The 19,439-nt window shown below is 31.9% G+C and overlaps 1 protein-coding gene across 1 annotated transcript in view; it reads left to right on the top strand.

The window, feature by feature from the left end:
- Nucleotides 1–19,439, top strand: part of LOC129216285 (cytochrome P450 4c3-like) — a 67,870-nt gene that overhangs the window by 21,274 nt on the left and 27,157 nt on the right. Inside the window, exons 3-6 of the mRNA XM_054850495.1 lie at nt 6,509–6,594; nt 13,069–13,256; nt 14,881–14,947; nt 16,204–16,330. Coding sequence (XP_054706470.1) covers nt 6,509–6,594; nt 13,069–13,256; nt 14,881–14,947; nt 16,204–16,330 — 468 coding nt within the window. The remainder of the gene's footprint in view (nt 1–6,508; nt 6,595–13,068; nt 13,257–14,880; nt 14,948–16,203; nt 16,331–19,439) is intronic.

The raw sequence follows: 19,439 nt of genomic DNA, 5'->3' as shown, positions 1-19,439 counted from the left end.
GAAATAAGATAAACAGAAACAAAAAATATTCGAAAAAAGGAAAAATAAAGATAAATAGAAGAAAATTGGGGGGGAGGGGGTGTCAATCAAGACAAAAAGGCAAAAAAAAAAAAAAAAGAGGGGGGGGGGGAATGGGGAAAGGACAGTATTAAAGATATGGGAGCCAAATGTTAGAAAAATATGGAACTGCACTAAGATCGTTAACTAAGTTAGAACTGTTCCTCAAAATATGAAAGGATTCCCAAAAGTCAAGATATGATGAATTGGGGCATTTTTGGATAATCTGAAAAGAGTTAAAATCAAAAGAGTGATTCGAATCCCAACAATGTTGAGCAATACTAGACTTATTTAATTGTTGTTTTTTCACATAATTTTGATGCTCTTTCAAGCGAATTTTTAAAGCACGCCGAGTCTGTCCAATATAGGCAAGTTTACAACTACAATTAATTCTATAAATTCCACAACAATTAAGAGGGTGAATAGGATCTTTAAGAGAAGAGAATGAAAGTTTATTAATAGGAGAGAACACCACCTGGAATTGGAAACGTTTTAGAATCTTAGCAACCTGATAGCTTACAGATGGAAAGAATGGCAAAACAACCAAATTCTTTCTGATGAAGGTTCGGTTAAGAACATTAGTTTTTGATTTATTTGAAAGTTTTTTATAAATGGAATCAATCAAAGTTGGCGGATAGTCTCTATCAATTGCCACAGCTTTAAGATAATTAAGTTCCACTTTAAGAAGTTCCGACGAAGAACAAATATTAATTGCGCGATAAACAAAAGAATTAAAAGCAGAATATTTTTGATTTGGAGGATGAGACGATAGTCTATGAGGAGGTAAAGAGACAGCAAAAGGTTTGCGATAAACAGTAGTTTCAAAACCAATTTCTGTACGAGAAACAAGTACATCAAGAAATGAAATGTAATTATTCCGTTCTTTCTCACAAGAAAACTGAATATGAGGATCAATGGAGTTTAAAATAGATAAAACCTCATCACTCTCAAACTGATTCTGGTTCATTAGAACAAAACAATCATCAACATACCGAACATAAAATTGGAACTGCAGTTTTTGGAACAGCTTAACCTCAAAATAATGCATGTAAATATCACTAAGAATGGGGCTAAGTGGGTTACCCATAGCCAGACCATCTAACATAATATAAAAATTCCCATTAAAAACAAAAGAACATTGTTTAAGACAAGTACGGGTAAGGAAAATTAAATCCTCAATTTCCGTATTGGTGAAATGAAATTCAGAAAGTCTTCTACGAAGGCATAACAATGAACCCTCGACGGGAACGTTCGTAAATAAAGAGTTAACATCAAAAGATGCCATAAAAGAATTATTTGGAACGAAACTATGAATTTTTTTAACAAACTCAACAGAATTTTTAATGGTAAATAAATTGTGACTCCTAAGGGGAGAAAACACAGAGACTAAATATTTTGCAAGTTTGTACGAAGCCGTACCAATATTGGAAACAATCGGCCTGAAAGGAATACCAGCTTTATGCACCTTAGGTAAAGCATAAAATCTAGCACAATTAGCAATAGATGGAACAACAGAGCGTTTCACATTTGAAGGAATAGACTGAACAGACTTAACAGCAGATGCAATAGTTTTTAACTCTTTATCACTAGGATCTTTAGAAATTTCAGCATATGGCCCAAATCATTAGTTTTATCAACATAAGATGATTTGTCAAGAACAACAATTTGGCCACCCTTGTCAGCTTTGGTAACAACCAGATCAGAATTCGAAACTAAGTCTTTAACAGAACGGCTAACAGTATTAGCAAATACAGGTTTAGAAATTTTCGAGTTAAAGTCAATATTAGAAGCTATAAGATGCCGAATCGAATCTTTTTGAGAGGAAGTTAAGGCACTAAATTTAAAAGCTTTCTCAACAGGAGCAATAAGCTTTGAAAAAGAAGGATTAACACTCACAGCAAAATTATCATTACATTTTAGAGCCTCAATTTGAGAATTACTTAATGGAACGCTAGAAAGATTAACAACAACATTCTTATTAACAACAGGTAAATTATCAAGAGGAACGACATGAGAAGATTTACAAAGCATAGCTAATTTCTTTTTCAAAACAATTTGATGTTTATCAGAGGAACGAAGGGTTCTAGACCAAGAATTTCTGTCAATAATGTTAAAGTTCGGAATGGAATTAGAAACCGCAAGATGTAAATCATAAAGTTCACGTTCAATAAACGATAAATGTTTCCTAGTTTCCTGGATCGAAGCTCTGAGTAAAGCCAATTTCGACCGAAAGATTACTTTGTCAATTTTTACAGAACGTGGTAAATTACATTTCAAAGAAATAAACTTCGGAATAATTTTCTTGCGCCTACACTCTTGAAGAAATTTTAAATGGTTCAAAAAACGAAATTTCTTAATCCGAAGATTGGCAAACCTATTGATTTGAGACATAATCAAAAGCAAAACCAAAACAAATGAAAATAAACAAAATCAAACAATAACAGAATGAATAAGAAACAAGAAGTAAAAAATCACGATCAAAATACAACAATAGACAAAAATTCCGAAAACAAAAACGAAAACACAAATTGCATAAAAGGCGGAAAATGTAAACGTAAGGCCCGTTTAAGCCACAAATAAGATAAATAAATACCTTTGTGCTGAATAGTAAAGTCAGACCACACAACGTAAGTAGATTTTATGCTTTACCTAAGGTGCATAAAGCTGGTATTCCTTTCAGGCCGATTGTTTCCAATATTGGTACGGCTTCGTACAAACTTGCAAAATATTTAGTCTCTGTGTTTTCTCCCCTTAGGAGTCACAATTTATTTACCATTAAAAATTCTGTTGAGTTTGTTAAAAAAATTCATAGTTTCGTTCCAAATAATTCTTTTATGGCTTCTTTTGATGTTAACTCTTTATTTACGAACGTTCCCGTCGAGGGTTCATTGTTATGCCTTCGTAGAAGACTTTCTGAATTTCATTTCACCAATACGGAAATTGAGGATTTAATTTTCCTTACCCGTACTTGTCTTAAACAATGTTCTTTTGTTTTTAATGGGAATTTTTATATTATGTTAGATGGTCTGGCTATGGGTAACCCACTTAGCCCCATTCTTAGTGATATTTACATGCATTATTTTGAGGTTAAGCTGTTCCAAAAACTGCAGTTCCAATTTTATGTTCGGTATGTTGATGATTGTTTTGTTCTAATGAACCAGAATCAGTTTGAGAGTGATGAGGTTTTATCTATTTTAAACTCCATTGATCCTCATATTCAGTTTTCTTGTGAGAAAGAACGGAATAATTGCATTTCATTTCTTGATGTACTTGTTTCTCGTACAGAAATTGGTTTTGAAACTACTGTTTATCGCAAACCTTTTGCTGTCTCTTTACCTCCTCATAGACTATCGTCTCATCCTCCAAATCAAAAATATTCTGCTTTTAATTCTTTTGTTTATCGCGCAATTAATATTTGTTCTTCGTCGGAACTTCTTAAAGTGGAACTTAATTATCTTAAAGCTGTGGCAATTGATAGAGACTATCCGCCAACTTTGATTGATTCCATTTATAAAAAACTTTCAAATAAATCCCAAACTAATGTTTTTAACCGAACCTTCATCAGAAAGAATTTGGTTGTTTTGCCATTCTTTCCATCTGTAAGCTATCAGGTTGCTAAGATTCTAAAACGTTTCCAATTCCAGGTGGTGTTCTCTCCTATTAATAAACTTTCATTCTCTTCTCTTAAAGATCCTATTCACCCTCTTAATTGTTGTGGAATTTATAGAATTAATTGTAGTTGTAAACTTGCCTATATTGGACAGACTCGGCGTGCTTTAAAAATTCGCTTGAAAGAGCATCAAAATTATGTGAAAAAACAACAATTAAATAAGTCTAGTATTGCTCAACATTGTTGGGATTCGAATCACTCTTTTGATTTTAACTCTTTTCAGATTATCCAAAAATGCCCCAATTCATCAGATCTTGACTTTTGGAAATCCTTTCATATTTTGAGGAACAGTTCTAACTTAGTTAACGATCTTAGTGCAGTTCCATATTTTTCTAACATTTGGCTCCCATGTCTTTAATACTGTCCTTTCCCCATTCCCCCCCCCTCTTTTTTTCCCACTCATTTTTATCTATCTTCCTTTGTTTATTTTTGCCTTTTTGTCTTGATTGACACCCCCCCCCCCCATTTTCTTCTATTTATCTTTATTTTTCCTTTTTTCGAATATTTTTTGTTTTTGTTTATCTTATTTCATGGTTTTCCATTCTGCTTTTCCTTTCTTGCGGTTCACGGTTACTGACAATTTCTTTTCTTTTTGTTTAAGCTTCGGCTTAATCCTTGTCCAATTGAATTCTTTCTTTCTGGGTTCGTACCTAAGCGAAAGCTCCTGACCTTTGCTTGCATTCCTATTGGTTCCTGAAAGGTTTATAACTTTGTCATTGGTGTTTGGCTAATCCGCTGCTTTTATCTTTTAAGCTGCATGCTTATCTGCTCTTGGCTTTTGTCGGATGTCTTTTCATCCATAAGCTCATTATTTTTGCATTGAAAAAGGCGTTCCCTGTAACGCCGAAACACGTGTCTGCTGTAATTTACAAATTTGTGCTTCTACTTACGTTGTTTGGTCTGACTTTACTATTCAGCACAAAGGTATTTATTTATCTTAATCAACTTGATATTTGTTATTTCTTCCAACAATAAGAAATTTTTCCCTTCATACTTAATACTGGCAAAGATAGTTCAGCCGACAAGCGTTACTTTGCAATATTCTCTTGAAAACCGTCTATGAAATGCTTGACTGAAACCGTTCAATTATAATGTCTCAATGAAAAAATTTAAAAAATAATTTGCATTCGATAGTTTCAAAAATGAATTATGAGCATACAGAACAAACACATGTGTCCCAAAATAGTCTTTAAAAGGCTGAGTATTTTTTTTTTTTCATTCCAAAGTAGTTTTCATACAGATAATTTTATTTTCCAAACAATAGGTCTTTTAAGAAGCGTAACTGATCTTCTTAGAAACCTTGGCTCTAAAATTTAAAGGTATTTCCTTATAATTGTTTATTTATAAATATTAATTTTAAGCAATTTGATCTTTGATTTACATATTTCAGACTCCATCCTCACATTTATCTTTTGAAACGAAATTGTTTATCAATACTATTTAACGCGATCGCAATCCAGTTCTCGTCAGTATATTGATTTTGCAATTTCTGTTTGCCTGAATAAATGCAACCTTACATAAATTAAGCTCAGCAACACATTTGGGTAGCCTAACCGGTTTTACGTTCGGCACGTCTAATTAGAAATACTGCAGGAATTAGATTTCGGTTAGGCTTACACTAACTTGTTTAAATAGGTTTGGGTCGAAATATTTGTTCAGTACTTAAGTTTAGTGTATGCTTCCAATGCCTTTGTTACAGAACGAAAAACGTGGTGCCGTTAATTCTAATATCGAATTTTAAATTTGAAAATTCCAGTGGTCTTTCGGTGTTAAAAAAAAATTATTTGTGTGAACAAATTGGGTTTTTTTTCCATAATTACAATTTTTCTTGAAAAAGCCCTGAAACGTGAACTTACTAAATTGTTCTTTTGCAAACTGAAGTGTATGAAGTATACATTATGCAAAGCTGAACACATTCAGTTGCATAAAAGCTTTTGCATAGTGCGCCTGAGCATTACTGGCACTGACCGAAAGATGCAAAGACATCGAATTCGCTAAAGAACCTGGAGGGCAGTAAACGCGATCAACAAACAAAACTTCCACAATGTGTTCATCAACGGCTATGTTGTTGCGAGTTTTCAAATTTCAGGGAACACGTAAGAAACTTTGCTGATTGAAATACGTTTAAAAATTTAGTAAACATGTAGAATGGGAATACACATTAGTACTTGACGACAGGTTAACTTTCTACCTTGGCACAAATTATCGATAAAGTCGCCGGCATGTTTGCATCTCATGCTTTTGTCTTGCATTTTGATGGAACTTTAACTGTAATTTCTTGACTTGATACAAGAAAGCATCGAGAAAGGAACAAATCTCCCTCCCTTCACACAGAATCTTTGGCTTCTACCAAATCATTTAGCCAAAGTATGGTACTTTACATGCATGTAAAAGCTATTTTGAAAAGACTTATAAGGCATAGCTTTGAATGGCTTTTTTTTTTTTTTTTTTTTTTGTCGAACTGTTTTACTATGCTATTTAATGATTTGTTTTATGTGTTTGGCGGATTACATTGCATTTGAATAATATTAAATGTCTTAATTCATTTTTTGACGACTTATTTCACACTTCAATGGAAGTTAGAGTAACCAACTTGTTTTTCTTTGTTTCAATAGCACATTAAAATAACAAAACGTAATGTACATTGCCAAGAAAGTTGTATCTACGTAATGTTGACCAAATACATGTAACCAAAAATTGAATTAATAAAAAACTCGTAAATGATGTAATAACTTTAATGAATCATTATCCATATTTTCATAAAGCTTTTTACATTTGCAGGTAATCCTGAACAGCAATACAGTCCTTAAAAAGACATTTATGTATGAATTTTTGAACTATTGGTTCAAAGAAGGCCTCATAACAAGGTAAATTTTCAAATAAAAATTTTGCAGTTGTTAATGAAATGATAAATCTTTCAAATTGTGACTGATAAGAAATGTGTGACCTAAATGTAAAAATAAATTCTTAAATACGTACAGAGGTTATATGAAAATGTGAAAACGCCAAAGAAAAAGACATTGGCTAATATGGTGTAGAAAAGACATTCTAAGCTACTTGCTGTCTTCTTGAAGCATATAAATATAAGTTCTGTATGCTTTTCAAGAGAATTTTTTGCTATTCCTTTGGAAAAACTTTGGCAAGTTGGCTTCTGGTTATAGGTTAAGTTGGCTACTGGTCTAGTGGTCAGAGAAGTCTAACTGCGACACGAAGGTCTGGGTTCGGCATAGACGTACTTTCTCTCTCCTGTCCTTGTTCTTTCTTTGTGTGAATGTATTGTTATGCTGTGAATGGTTGCCTTATAAACGGGTCCTTATGGCATGTGTGTGCTGTGGAAGTCGGATTTCACACCAAATTACTGTACAGTTGGAAAAGTGAAGCAGCGCACCCCAAATTGCCATCCTAGCTGGCACACAACAACAACAACCTTGTACAATTTACCTATGCTCGAACTTTGAAATGCATTAACTAAACATATTAGATGTTTTCAGTAAGTTACCGCCCTATAGCCAGGGCTAAGGCATAAATACATGAAATACACCACCAGCTCAGTCAATTCCAGCCGAGGACTGCAGTTTCGTGCTTATTAACACTCATCAGCCCGGCATTGATGAGTGCTAATAAGCACAAAACTGCAGTCCTCGACTGGAATTGACTGAGCTGGCAGTGTATTTCATGTATATTAGATGTTGTTGTTCCATTTGTTTGTTGGTTTTTTTCCTGCCTTTTTGTGTGTGTGTGTGTGTTATCAACTTTTTGAACTAATTTCAATTGCAGTCTTACATGCAAACTAGATAATATAGAAAATGAATACAATTTCATAGTTCTTTTGTTACTTTTTCTTTCTTTTTTTTTCTTTGTTGTTACGAGCCTTTACATCCAATGTGTTACTTTTGTACAACAAATTAATGTAATAAATTAAACTGAGAAAACTACGAAAACAGTGCTGTTTATGATAATCTAAGCTATTAAAGTAGTTTTGTTACTGTACTTTGTAACTCTTTTGTTACAGGAACAAATATTTTGAATGTACGTCAATGAGGATTTTCTCCATATTTATGCATTACATGTACTCAACAGAGAGTCTATAAATATGTACATTTCAGAAAAAAAGCGAAAGTGTTAAGTGTTAGGCAAACATCCTCGGATATTTAATAAAATTGCCGATGAACATACTTCCTAATCTTGTTGCGTGCCGTCAATTCATAGTCACGCATTCTTGATACAGAACAGACTGAGCAACTTAAGAGAGCTACAAGGAATTATTTACCGATATCGCGTGCGAAAAATATATTCCCGTGATTTTTCTGCCCTCTATTATCAAGCGTACGTGAAGGTCTAACCTTCTATTGTTGAAAATCATGACATACATTTGTTGTTGTTGCTCTTCATCAAATGTAGGGAAGTTTTGTTTTCCTGCATTTAACTATACAGCATTTTTTCCCCTTTAAAGCGTGTGTTAGGAGATGAATGATCCATCACTTAAATGAGTATACTTTTAAGTATCTTTTGTCGTAAATGTTTACCGTTTTTGTAATTAAGTAAAATGCCTATATATTAAAAACATAACATAATTTTACAGTTTTTCTGAAGACAAGAACATTTATTTTGGAGATACATTGCAGCGTCAAACAATGTACACAGTACACATCTATAATAGTTTTGATGGCAGTTTAGTAGCATTATTCCAAATCCCGATGGATTGTAATATCAAAAAGGTTTTTTTTTTTTTTTAAATAAAAAATCTACTTTTGTATTTAGTTCAAAGCATTACACTCGAATAAAATAGATCGGTAAGCAAGTTCGACTGTATTATTATTACAGTCCGAACTCGCTTATTATAAGCCCTCGTTTAACGAGAACCTGGATTAAACGAGGAAAATAGAGATATTTGGTTGGTACAATGGGAGTATAACTGGCTTTTAATCAGCGAAGTCAGTTTAAAGCGAGCAATATTTTTGTGATTCGTGAAATTTTTATCAACTTGCAGTTCAGCTGATCCTTTCTTGGAAAAATTCCTTTAACATTCCGAGGTCAATCGAAAGTGAATATTAAGTCATATTTCCTGAGAAAAGTAATGATGTCCCATTTTTTTAAAATTTTGGAATAGAGAAGCAGTCGAATATTCCACATTTATTGAAACCGTATTATCATTTCAGACATACATGCTACTTCCGAGGATATTGTAGTTGAAAATTCCAAGCAAATGCAAACTAAAAAAAAAAGCTGATGTGTGCATCAGATGACTTCCTTTTACACCAATTTAATGGTAATACTGCCTTTGATTAAGCAAGGAAACACTTTAAATATTTTCCCCCCAAGTTCGTCAAGAACCGATGCAAAAGAGCGTTTAACAGGGATTAGTTTTCCCAATATCGACAATTTCAAAGTGATTTTCGCCAAAATTGTCGTCTTAAATGTATCCCCAAGTTTGTAACAAAATTTGGTGACCAAAATCTTGGCGGTATACCGCCAAATTATAACATCTTTTGAATTTGCATTTATATTAATACTGATTTTCCCCCAAAAAAAGGTGTAAAAAACCCCTTTTTGATCATCCGGATACAAGCAAAAGGTTAGGTGCAAAATCAGACCCCATTAGGAGACTACGTACCAAATTCCAACATTCTACGACATACCTTTTTGAGTTATGTGAGATACGTACATACATAAATGCGTACATCCATACGCACATACATATCGTCGTTAAAAAAATCGAATGGGCGTATCTCAAAAAAATCGAAAAATGAATTCTGACCACGACACAAATGTTCAAAGTCAATTTTATAATATGACCAATGGGCGTATATATACAATAAATAGTAATAAAATAATAGTTTAAAAAACTGAAAAAACACGCTTTAGTAGAAAAATGAACTAAAAAGTTAAAAATAATCTTTGGATGACAAGTATATAAAGTAATTGACCAAACACTTAATTTTACTGTAATAGAAAAAAAGTGTGGGGGGGGGGTGCCTATTTACATTTTTGCATGGATAACAAGTGGAAGAAATGACAACTGATAAGAAACCCCCCACGTATTTTTTTTCTATTACAGTAAAATTAAGTGTTTGGTCACTTACTTTATATACTTGTCATCCAAAGATTATTTTTAACTTTTTAGTTCATTTTGCTGCTAAAGCGTGTTTTTTTTTTTTTTTAGCTTTAGCTCATTTTGCTACAAAAGCGTGTTTTTTTAGTTTTTTAAACTATTATTTTATTATAATGGAATGTATCTTAGTATTATATTGCATTATTTGCATGAGACACATTTTGAATGCTTTCTGGCAAATTCATGTGCAAACATTGTTACAATCCGCAGCTCTGATTTGTACGTTGTAAGTAATTGTAATAAGCCACTGGCTATTTGTCCAAAGGAAAGTTGGGCCCACAAACATACCCACAAACATACAAGTTAAGCTAATAAAAGCGTGTTAATTAGAATAAACTAATAACTTATCGTTAATAAATTAATTTGATTATAGAATATTGCATTGTCATCGCGGATCTGAGGTTGCATTCCAAATTTTAAAAGAATTCGATCACACAAAGTGGGCGAAAATTGAGTTGCAAGATTATAAATTTAATTTCAGCGTAGACGGGATTCGAACATACGCCCCATGATTCCCAGAGGTATACGTCAGCGATGGCCCGCGCCTTAGACCGATCGGCTACGAACGCTTATAAAGTGGTGGAATGTACTAACAGTAATAAGCCACTAGCTCTTAGTCCAAAGGAGAGTTGCTCACAAACATACTAGTGAAGCTAATAAAAGCATGTTAAAAAAGTTACAATCCCTCACACTGATGGCGGGCGGTTCTCAAGCGATATAGTTAACTGGAAATCTTTGAATCGGTTTTCTGCAAAATGCTTAAAAGTGAGATACGTCCATTCGTCTTTTTAGCGACGATATGTCACGTGAAAACTCATGGTAATTCACTCGAGGATGGTCAAAATGAGTATTCTTTTCGAAGCCAGGAGAACAATAACGCTGTTTTTTGGGCCATTCTTATTCCTCGAAAGATAATAGCAGAAGAAACAGCGAATGAGACAGTTAAAAGCAATTTAACATACTCTTTGGTGATATACAGCAAAAAAAAATAACGATGGATGAAATTTTATTATGTTTCCCACGAATCCGTTTTTTTACGAGCACTTAGTTACAACGAGCAGATATCACGGTCCCTTCGCGCTCGTTATAAGATAGTTTAACTGTATTATTATTATTATTATCAATACTATTATTACTAATGCTGTTGTAGTCGTTGTTGGTGGTGGTGTTGCTGCAGCTGCTGTAGTTGCTTCTCTGCGTTTATGACTTCTTTACTTCCTGTTTATTTAGTTTTTTATTTTAAGGCGACTCTTATTCTTGTTATCTACCAAATCACTAAAAAATATAGACTGTGGCCAACTAATTAACTGATAAATCTGTTTGCCTGATTTTTCAGTAGCTTTAAAACTTTCAATTCGACCCTTTTCAAGTAAAGAATTTTTTCCTGCACCCCAATCCATTCAACTGGAACAACTACAGCGAACAGCTTGTTATTTGGTGGCTTAATTGACCACTTTAATAGTGCACTATCAGTTTTGGGTGGAGTACTATTTTGCATATTTTCGAGCAAACGTATTTGTTTCCGAATAAATACGAAACGGTATCTTCCTAAATCCCAACCTCAGTAAATATGAACACCACGTTTGAAGCTTATTACTTTCTCTTACATTGTGTTTATGCTTCCATACTCCAAGCATTTAGTGTTCTATTTGCGTAGTTGCTTAAGTAGCAAGGTAGAAAAAAATTGCTTTGAATTTTTCCTCAATATGCTTTGTATTATGTGTTAATGAAAAAATAAGCAATGTCGTAATCAGAAAACACGTACAAAAAAATAAAAACACTAACTTTACTGGTGACAAGTACCGTAAAAGAAACACAAAAATGAGCTAAAAGTATGCTTTCAACATTTAATAGCAATATCCTATTCAAACATCATATTTGAGGGGGGGAATTAAAAATGACGTCTAAACGAAAGAGTTTTAGATATAAAAATCGAAAACTTCAACTTTTTGTGCTTGGAATACGTGCTATAAAATACGGCACACGAATAGTGCCAAATTTAATGGGAAAAAATACAATTCAGAACTACAAGATTGAAATAATGAAAGAATTCTAGACTGTTTACCTCACTTTTTACTACAAACAAAAATTATTGAAATATACATATTATTTTATATTTCATATTGAACTACTTTATTCTACAATTAATTTGTAATTTTTAAGCTCAGCATTTAATTTTTAAGTATGCAAGTTTTTTATTGCCCGAACAAAATATAAAGTTAATCATTCATCTTAACTGACGAAATTTCATTGAACAATTTTAATTTAAAAATATTTTTTAAAAAATATTTTAGCATTAGTTCTACTATACGAACTCCCAAAATTCATTTCACTTCAATTAACTCTTTTGAAAACAATTAAGACAATGAGAAAAAACTGTTGAGTTTTGACGTCTTGAATTCAAAATATGTTTTTCGCAATCGCAGTTTGCCGTAGGACCCTATTCGTTGGGTTTTTCTTTTCAACAAATAAAATAATGGAAATGGCCAAGAAATTTGCACCAGACATATTGTGACTGGTGATTTCCTAGAATAGGTAATACGAGGTATATCCATAAAAAAAAGAAAAAAAATAGTGATTAGGATGCGGTCAGAAAGATAAAAATTTTATGGACGAAATCTATCAGTGCACTTATCATGAAGCTTATTTACAACATATAACGTTGTGTGTTTTTATTTCTTATCAATCTTTAACGATGGGAATTATTAAAAAATATAATATTAAAAACAATCGTTCTAAAAAATCAAAGCAATATTAACTTTAGTCATGCAATTCCTGATTGCTCAAAAAAAAAAAAAAAAAAAACTCATGAAAAACGAATATTTGTCTTCATTTATTCGCAAACTATAGGGGGCGCTGAAGCCACTGTCTAATGGCGGATGAAAAAGGTAAAACAAACGCATGTCGTAACTTATAACTTGCTTTGACGCTTAGTGAATGACAATAATGTTTCATCGTATTTGTGAAAAGCTTTTTTTTTCTATTCTTTTGAAATTACACTAAACCACAAACTGTCTGAAGCCAGTAATTTACCTCAAGAAAAACACGTGGAATGGAATGTTTTACCTTTTTCTTTAGTATTATTAATCACTACAAGGTAGCGTATTCGAGCTTTGGAGTTGCGAATAAGATTTTATATCCTTTAAAAAAATAATATAATTATAAATAAAATGGACTACAAAAATTTCAACACGACTTCTAAGCATAACAAAAATACTTTTCTTCCTAGTGAGGGCTCAAAGTGGAGAATAAGAAGGAAATTACTGACACCTGCTTTTCATTTTCGTATTTTGAGTGACTTCCAACCAGTGATTGATGAACAGTCGAGAATTTTAGCTCAAGTATTAGAAGAAAAGAAAAGCGAGATTTTTGACATCGTTCAACCAGTCACGCTTTGCACACTTGATATATTGTGCGGTAAGTTCTTTTTTTTTTTTCATCCATCATTTTTCATATTAAAACTTAGTCGTTGAGAGAAATTGTTTTGCGGTTAATTCCATTTTCGCATTATTAATAACTAGAAAATAGCCCGTCAAGGTATGACGGGTGAAAATTGCTTCTACTTTTGAACGAAGCCATTGCCTGTTTCGTAATATTTTGATAGTTGAAATTGTAACCCTAACTCCAGTGGGTCAACCCTAAACTCCAGTTGGTAGTGTTCATTTCTGGCCACTTTTTCGTTTCTTCATTCCCCTGAAATGACACAGTCTTACCAGTAAAACAGTTAAGGGTCATTCTCCAGAAAACGTATCTTTTGAACGCAAATATTTTTCAATTTTGAAACCTTTTGTTTTCTTTTTTTTTTTCATTCTTACATGAAAGTATTACCTACTAAAAGTAACTATAAACAATGGCCCAGCTAAGTTCCAGTTATTTTACTTATAAATAAATAAAAAAAAAGTACCTTGTTCATGGAAATTTTAAAAAAAGAAGAAAAAATTTAATATTTAAAAGTCGAGGCCAATTTATTATCAAAGTAGTAATTTTGTTAATTGTGCAAACAATCAGTTATTTTAATGATTATTGAGATTATAATATTAAGCTCTTTTAATTAAAATATGGCTTAGTTAGTAGTGTCAAATGTATGTTGAAAAATAGTAATTAGTAAATTTGAGGATATAACTGGCAAGGAGTCTTGGCAAGGAGTCCACTATTTGGAGTCTTTGCAAGGTATTTTTTACAACGATTGTTGCGCCTGTTGCCCTGAAATCACCTTTAAGTGAATTTTGCTGAACAAATTGAAGATTTAGCTGCTTAATAGTACATCTTGTTTAAGACAAACATTAATATTGAAAATTTCATTCTTGTTTTTCTTTGGGTTTCAGGGAACCTATCTGTGAGTGTATTATTTTAAAAACGTAGATTAGACCGTAGATTAGATTTAAAAAATGTAGATTTATTTTTAAAATGTAGTAAATTAGATTTAATATACATTAGATTTTTAAATGATTTGTTTTTCTGCATATTAATTTTTTGTTTTTGCATTGTGTAAAAAAAGATAGCAACAACAGTATTCGTTTCAATTTTAACTTTTATATTTCAAAAGTTATATAATAGTTGTCAAAATGATTAATTTTTTGACCCAAAATGCATGTATTGCATTTTCATTTTCTTCACACTTCTTACCGGTTTCTAAAACCTTGTTCCAAGAACTGTTTTAAAGCGAAATAATATCATGCTTTTGAAAAATAAATTTAAACTGCTAAAAAACTTAAAATTGAGGTCAGTACAAAGTGAAGCGTTTTCCAGAGCATATATTAATCTGCCATAATAAGTAATATAATAATAAGCATAAAGCTTAAATAGTATCAAAGACACTATGGTCAGTATTGTAAACAAAGTACTTCAAAAAACTTTTCTAAAGTTTCATATTTTTTCAAAACATACACTCAGGATCAGAAAATTATCTGCTTTCTTCTTAAATGAAATGCTCACATTATGTTTCAATAATTAATTAAAAATGATACATGAAATTGATTATCTTTATTATAATAAAATCCAAAAAAGAATGGTTTATTTTCATGTAATGTTTGTTTTTCAGAAACTGCAATGGGTATTAAAATAGGAGCACAAAGGAAAAATTCTGAGTACATTGAAGCTTTAAAAGTGTGAGTAATTAAGTATAAAATGTTCGTTTTTTGTGGTTACTAATTAAAAATTAACGACATCTAAAAAATACTTTTTCCAAAATTCTATTTAAAATGTTTAATCAATAATTTCCGGAAATCTGTGAAAATAAATATTCATGTTGTTTAAAGGAAGCAAAGAGTTCAGTTACTGAAAGTAACTTCACTTAATCACTTAATAATTGAGTTATTAAAACATGGTAATCGATTACGATTATAATACGCCAATTACAATTTTTATTGCGGTTACAGATTTGCAAAAAATCAATGTACAACCGCTGAAGGAAATGTTTTGAGTAGTAATAAATTTTAAAGAAGTAAGTTCTAAAGCTTCGGGTGTAATGTTAAATTGGAACATAATACATAATCTTATTAAACAACACTGTACATTATATTAGTAGAAAATGAATAGAAATGAAACTAAACCGACAAAATAAATGAAGTATTTCTATTTAATAGTCAAAAGTAAAGGAACAAAATTAATATTAATGGTAAGATAGATTTAAAATAGAATTCAAAAGAAAAATCACGACATCGTTTTTTAAATTCCTTTAAATTTACCATTCACATTATAACCCACTTCAAGCCCAAAAAAGTGTAGATCAAACTATTTGCTAAAGTCAAAAAAGATGTACACGCTTTTCATCTCTGCAAGACTGTATCTTTTGTTTTGAGCATTGAAATTTTACTTTTACGATAGGTTGAGCGTTTTCTTTCTTTTTTTTTTTTTAATTTGTTTTCTCCTTTTTTATTTTACATTTACGGAAAAGCATGCAAAAAAAAAAAAAAAATAGTGGAGAACTGTATTACCAAATACTGCCGTCTGCAGGTAAAAGGCAGTAACTGCATTTTTTTTTCTTTTTTTTTCTTTTTTTTTTTTTTTTTTTGTCATCTGTTGTACGTTATTTTTATTGTAAAAGCTTGTTTATTTGGTTTCCGCTGAAAAAAAGGCGCGAAAAAAGCTTCTAACTGCGACATGTCCCCAGTGTTAGTATTGAATCCAACACACATTTCTTCAAATATCTCAAAAACACATCTCTGCAGATCTTGCCGTTTACCTTCCCACGGCAGAATAATTGTCGTTATGTGACTAACAGGTTCTTAAATTTGGTACACAACCGTATCTCTAAGGTGCCTATAATTAAAACAAAGATTTAAATGCACGTTTATATGCTTTTTAACCGCAGAACACCATCCAAAAACTCATTTATTATTTTTTTTAACGTTTTCTCTTTCAGTGCATCTGAGCAATTTTCGGATCGCGTTATGAAGCCATGGGTTTGGTCTGATTTTATTTATTACCTTACTGCAGATGGGCGAAGTTACAAGAAAAATGTCGAAGCTATGCTCCAGTTCACATCATCGGTAAATTATGCGTTTATTTTAACTCTCTCTCTCTCTCTCTCTCTCTCTTTTCCTTAACTTCATCATTTATCTATAACTAGGATTTGATTATAAAATACATATCTTTATAGATTTATTGCCTAGAAAATTTTGTTTAAGAATAATCATAGTCTGAATTTTAAATTTTGGATTTATCATTTTAAAAAATATATTTTTTCATCAATGTCTTGCTTTTTAAAATAAATAGATTTTTTTTTTTTTTCGATAATTTTCTTTTGACTGCGCGAAAGCTTTTGCAAACCGAGGTTAACAATTAAAGATCTTTCCCTCCACAAAAATTTTACCTAAACACCAAGAGGGATCGAGTACCTGCGGCTCAGTAGAGTCATACAAGTGGCTCATAAGTAGTTCAAAAGCATAGAAAAGTGCAGCCATGGCCCCACTAGATGGCGCTGACGCGTAACGAGCCCTGACAATTTATGACTTTTCTGTGCTAAACCGATGCAGCTCATGCATCCACCAATCACTGTAAACGTTTCAAAAATTGTTTATTTTTTATTGGACGTCGCCCATTTTGACCGCAAGAGGCGATGAACGGAACCCCTGCATCCACCACTCAATGGCAGCGTAATAGAAACAGGGGTTCCCTGTAGCGCCCTTTTTGTTGCCATGAGTTTCAGCGATAGTCACAGCCATAGACTAATAATAAAAGTAGACCGAGCTATGGCAACCCTTTTGCTGCTCATAAACCAAACCATGTGACTGGTGTATATCCTAGCAACAGCGAGAAATAAAAACCGCGAGAAATAAAATAAATAGAATTGATGGAACACGGAAGAATGATCTTTTACGGAGTCCGATTTGTAAATTTGTTATTCTAAGTTGTAAATATTTTGTTAATATAGTGAGTTTTTCGCTTAGATAGTACTGTGCGTTTTCTTTAGTCAATTTCAATAACTCTCTAAGCAATTAAAGATGCAAGCGTCCAAAAATAATCGGCAAACGGTAAGATTTTTACCTACAATTTCAATTTAAGATACCGATTAGTACAATTTTGCGTTAACGCAAAACGTTTACGCCATTACGTTCACGCCAACGTTGACGTAACAGTTCCAAATGAAATAAAAGTTACTGAAAACTGTGATCAAAAACTAATTACTAATGTCAAAATATTGCATAACTAAAAGAAAAACAGTTCAATCTCTGCATCTGGAAAAAATTATAATGAATACATATTACGTCTTAAAATACATGTGGAGTGCCAAACTATAGATAATGTTGCCATTTAGCAACCATGCTGCCAAAGTTTTCGCCAAACCTTCCACCAGTCACATGATGTATCCATGAACCAATTTTTTCATCAGTAAGTCTGAGAAAGCTTGGTCTACTCTTATTATTAGTCTATGGTCACAGCCTATAAGAATTAAGTGGGATCGTGATACGGCATATTGCCATTTAATAATCGGAATTGTTAAACAAGTTTGAACAATTCCGCACATTTGGCAAATTGCAGTGCTGATTGTATGCCATGATTTTCAAAACACCTAGACTCTTCCATTGCACGACGGAAAAGGGCGAATCCAATATGCATTTGGTTTCTGGACAATTTTCTGATCTGATCACAACTAAAAACATTCAAATGCCTCGAAAGTTGCGTAGAGTAAAAAACATTTAAATACTCACCAAATCTATGAAAAATTAGCGCCTATACTCAATTTCAAAAAAATACTCAAATATCATATTACTTGCGTTTTTTATAGTTTTTCAAGTTTAATTTGCATTTTAGCAATGAATGTTCATAAGAAAATACGAATCTTGAATTACTTGCGATACATTCAAGATAATGTTAACTTAGTAAATGGAGTGAACACTCAGAACCTGATCTATCTAATTAATGAAAAATTTAAACTTTGACAAATAAGCACAAAACGAGGGAGTAAAGGAGATGACGCTTGAACACAAATTATATAGGTGTAAAATCTAATTTCTGAAAACTGATACTTTTTTTACAAAGCGTTTCGGCTATTCAATACGAGACAATAACTGGCAAACAATCACGAAAGATGCATAATGTGGAATATAAAAAATTTTCTACATATATATGATAACATTCAATGCAAGCTTTTGGAAATAATAGGATTTTTATTGATTTCCAGCATCATTTCTTTATTTTGGGAAAGATAAAGAAAAATCATTTCTGTAAAAATAAATTGCCATCAATATTTTAAAAAATGTTTTTAAAAATCTGTGAATTTGTGTGTGACTATTTTAAAAGACAAAATTATTTCCTGAAACATTATAATGCTTAGTCACAAACTGTATAGTTAAGTACTTAGCTTTCAAAACATATGAAAACTTTTAGTTTTCATTTGAGCTTCTCAACAGTACATCCCTCCATTATTTAAATAATGATCCTTGGATTTATAATTATAGAACCCGAACATCGAAAATGGCAACTTAATTTAAAATTTACCACCTACGCGTGTGAATATAACATATGGTTCATTTCTTATGCAACCTTTTTCTTATTCCCTAGCACAGTAATTACAACAAGTCTCATTTTCCTTCGAGCAAAGCAGCGGAAGAAATTCCAGAAGATAAATTATTACTTTCTTCTCTTTTTAAATAGTTTTTGCATAATGAACTCCTTTATTTAAAAGCTCTGAAACCGGTTTTCACATTCTTGGTCAATTTTGAACAATATGATGACTATACATGAAATTTAAAAACTTCAAGGCGGTCCAAACACACAAAAATCGCCAAATTTTGCTTTTTTTTATCATTTAAAAAAAACTTTTCCGTCTTTTTCTGCTTGACAGGACGTTTGCATTTTGCTTCGATATTAACTAAATCGAAAGACATAATACTTTTGTTGCATGCATTTAACTAATATAATATTTAATTTTAAAACTTCAATCGCGTTTTTCTCCCTGATGCAATTTTTTCCAATTTTTTGCATTCAAACTCTTATAAGTCAAGAACTGATAAAGATTAAGTAATGAAATTTGGAGCATATCTTTTCCAAACAGTTTACTTTAATTTTTATTCGGCGAATTTGAAAAAAAAAAAATACTGCAAAAAATATAATTTTTCTTTTAAAAAGTATTTTCGAATTTTTCGAAAATTTTCT

This window comes from Uloborus diversus, chromosome 2 (genome assembly GCF_026930045.1).
Source record: "Uloborus diversus isolate 005 chromosome 2, Udiv.v.3.1, whole genome shotgun sequence".
NCBI classification, from domain to species: Eukaryota; Metazoa; Arthropoda; class Arachnida; order Araneae; family Uloboridae; genus Uloborus; species Uloborus diversus.
Note: the sequence above shows the minus strand (reverse complement) of the source record. Positions and strands in the feature narration are given on the sequence as shown.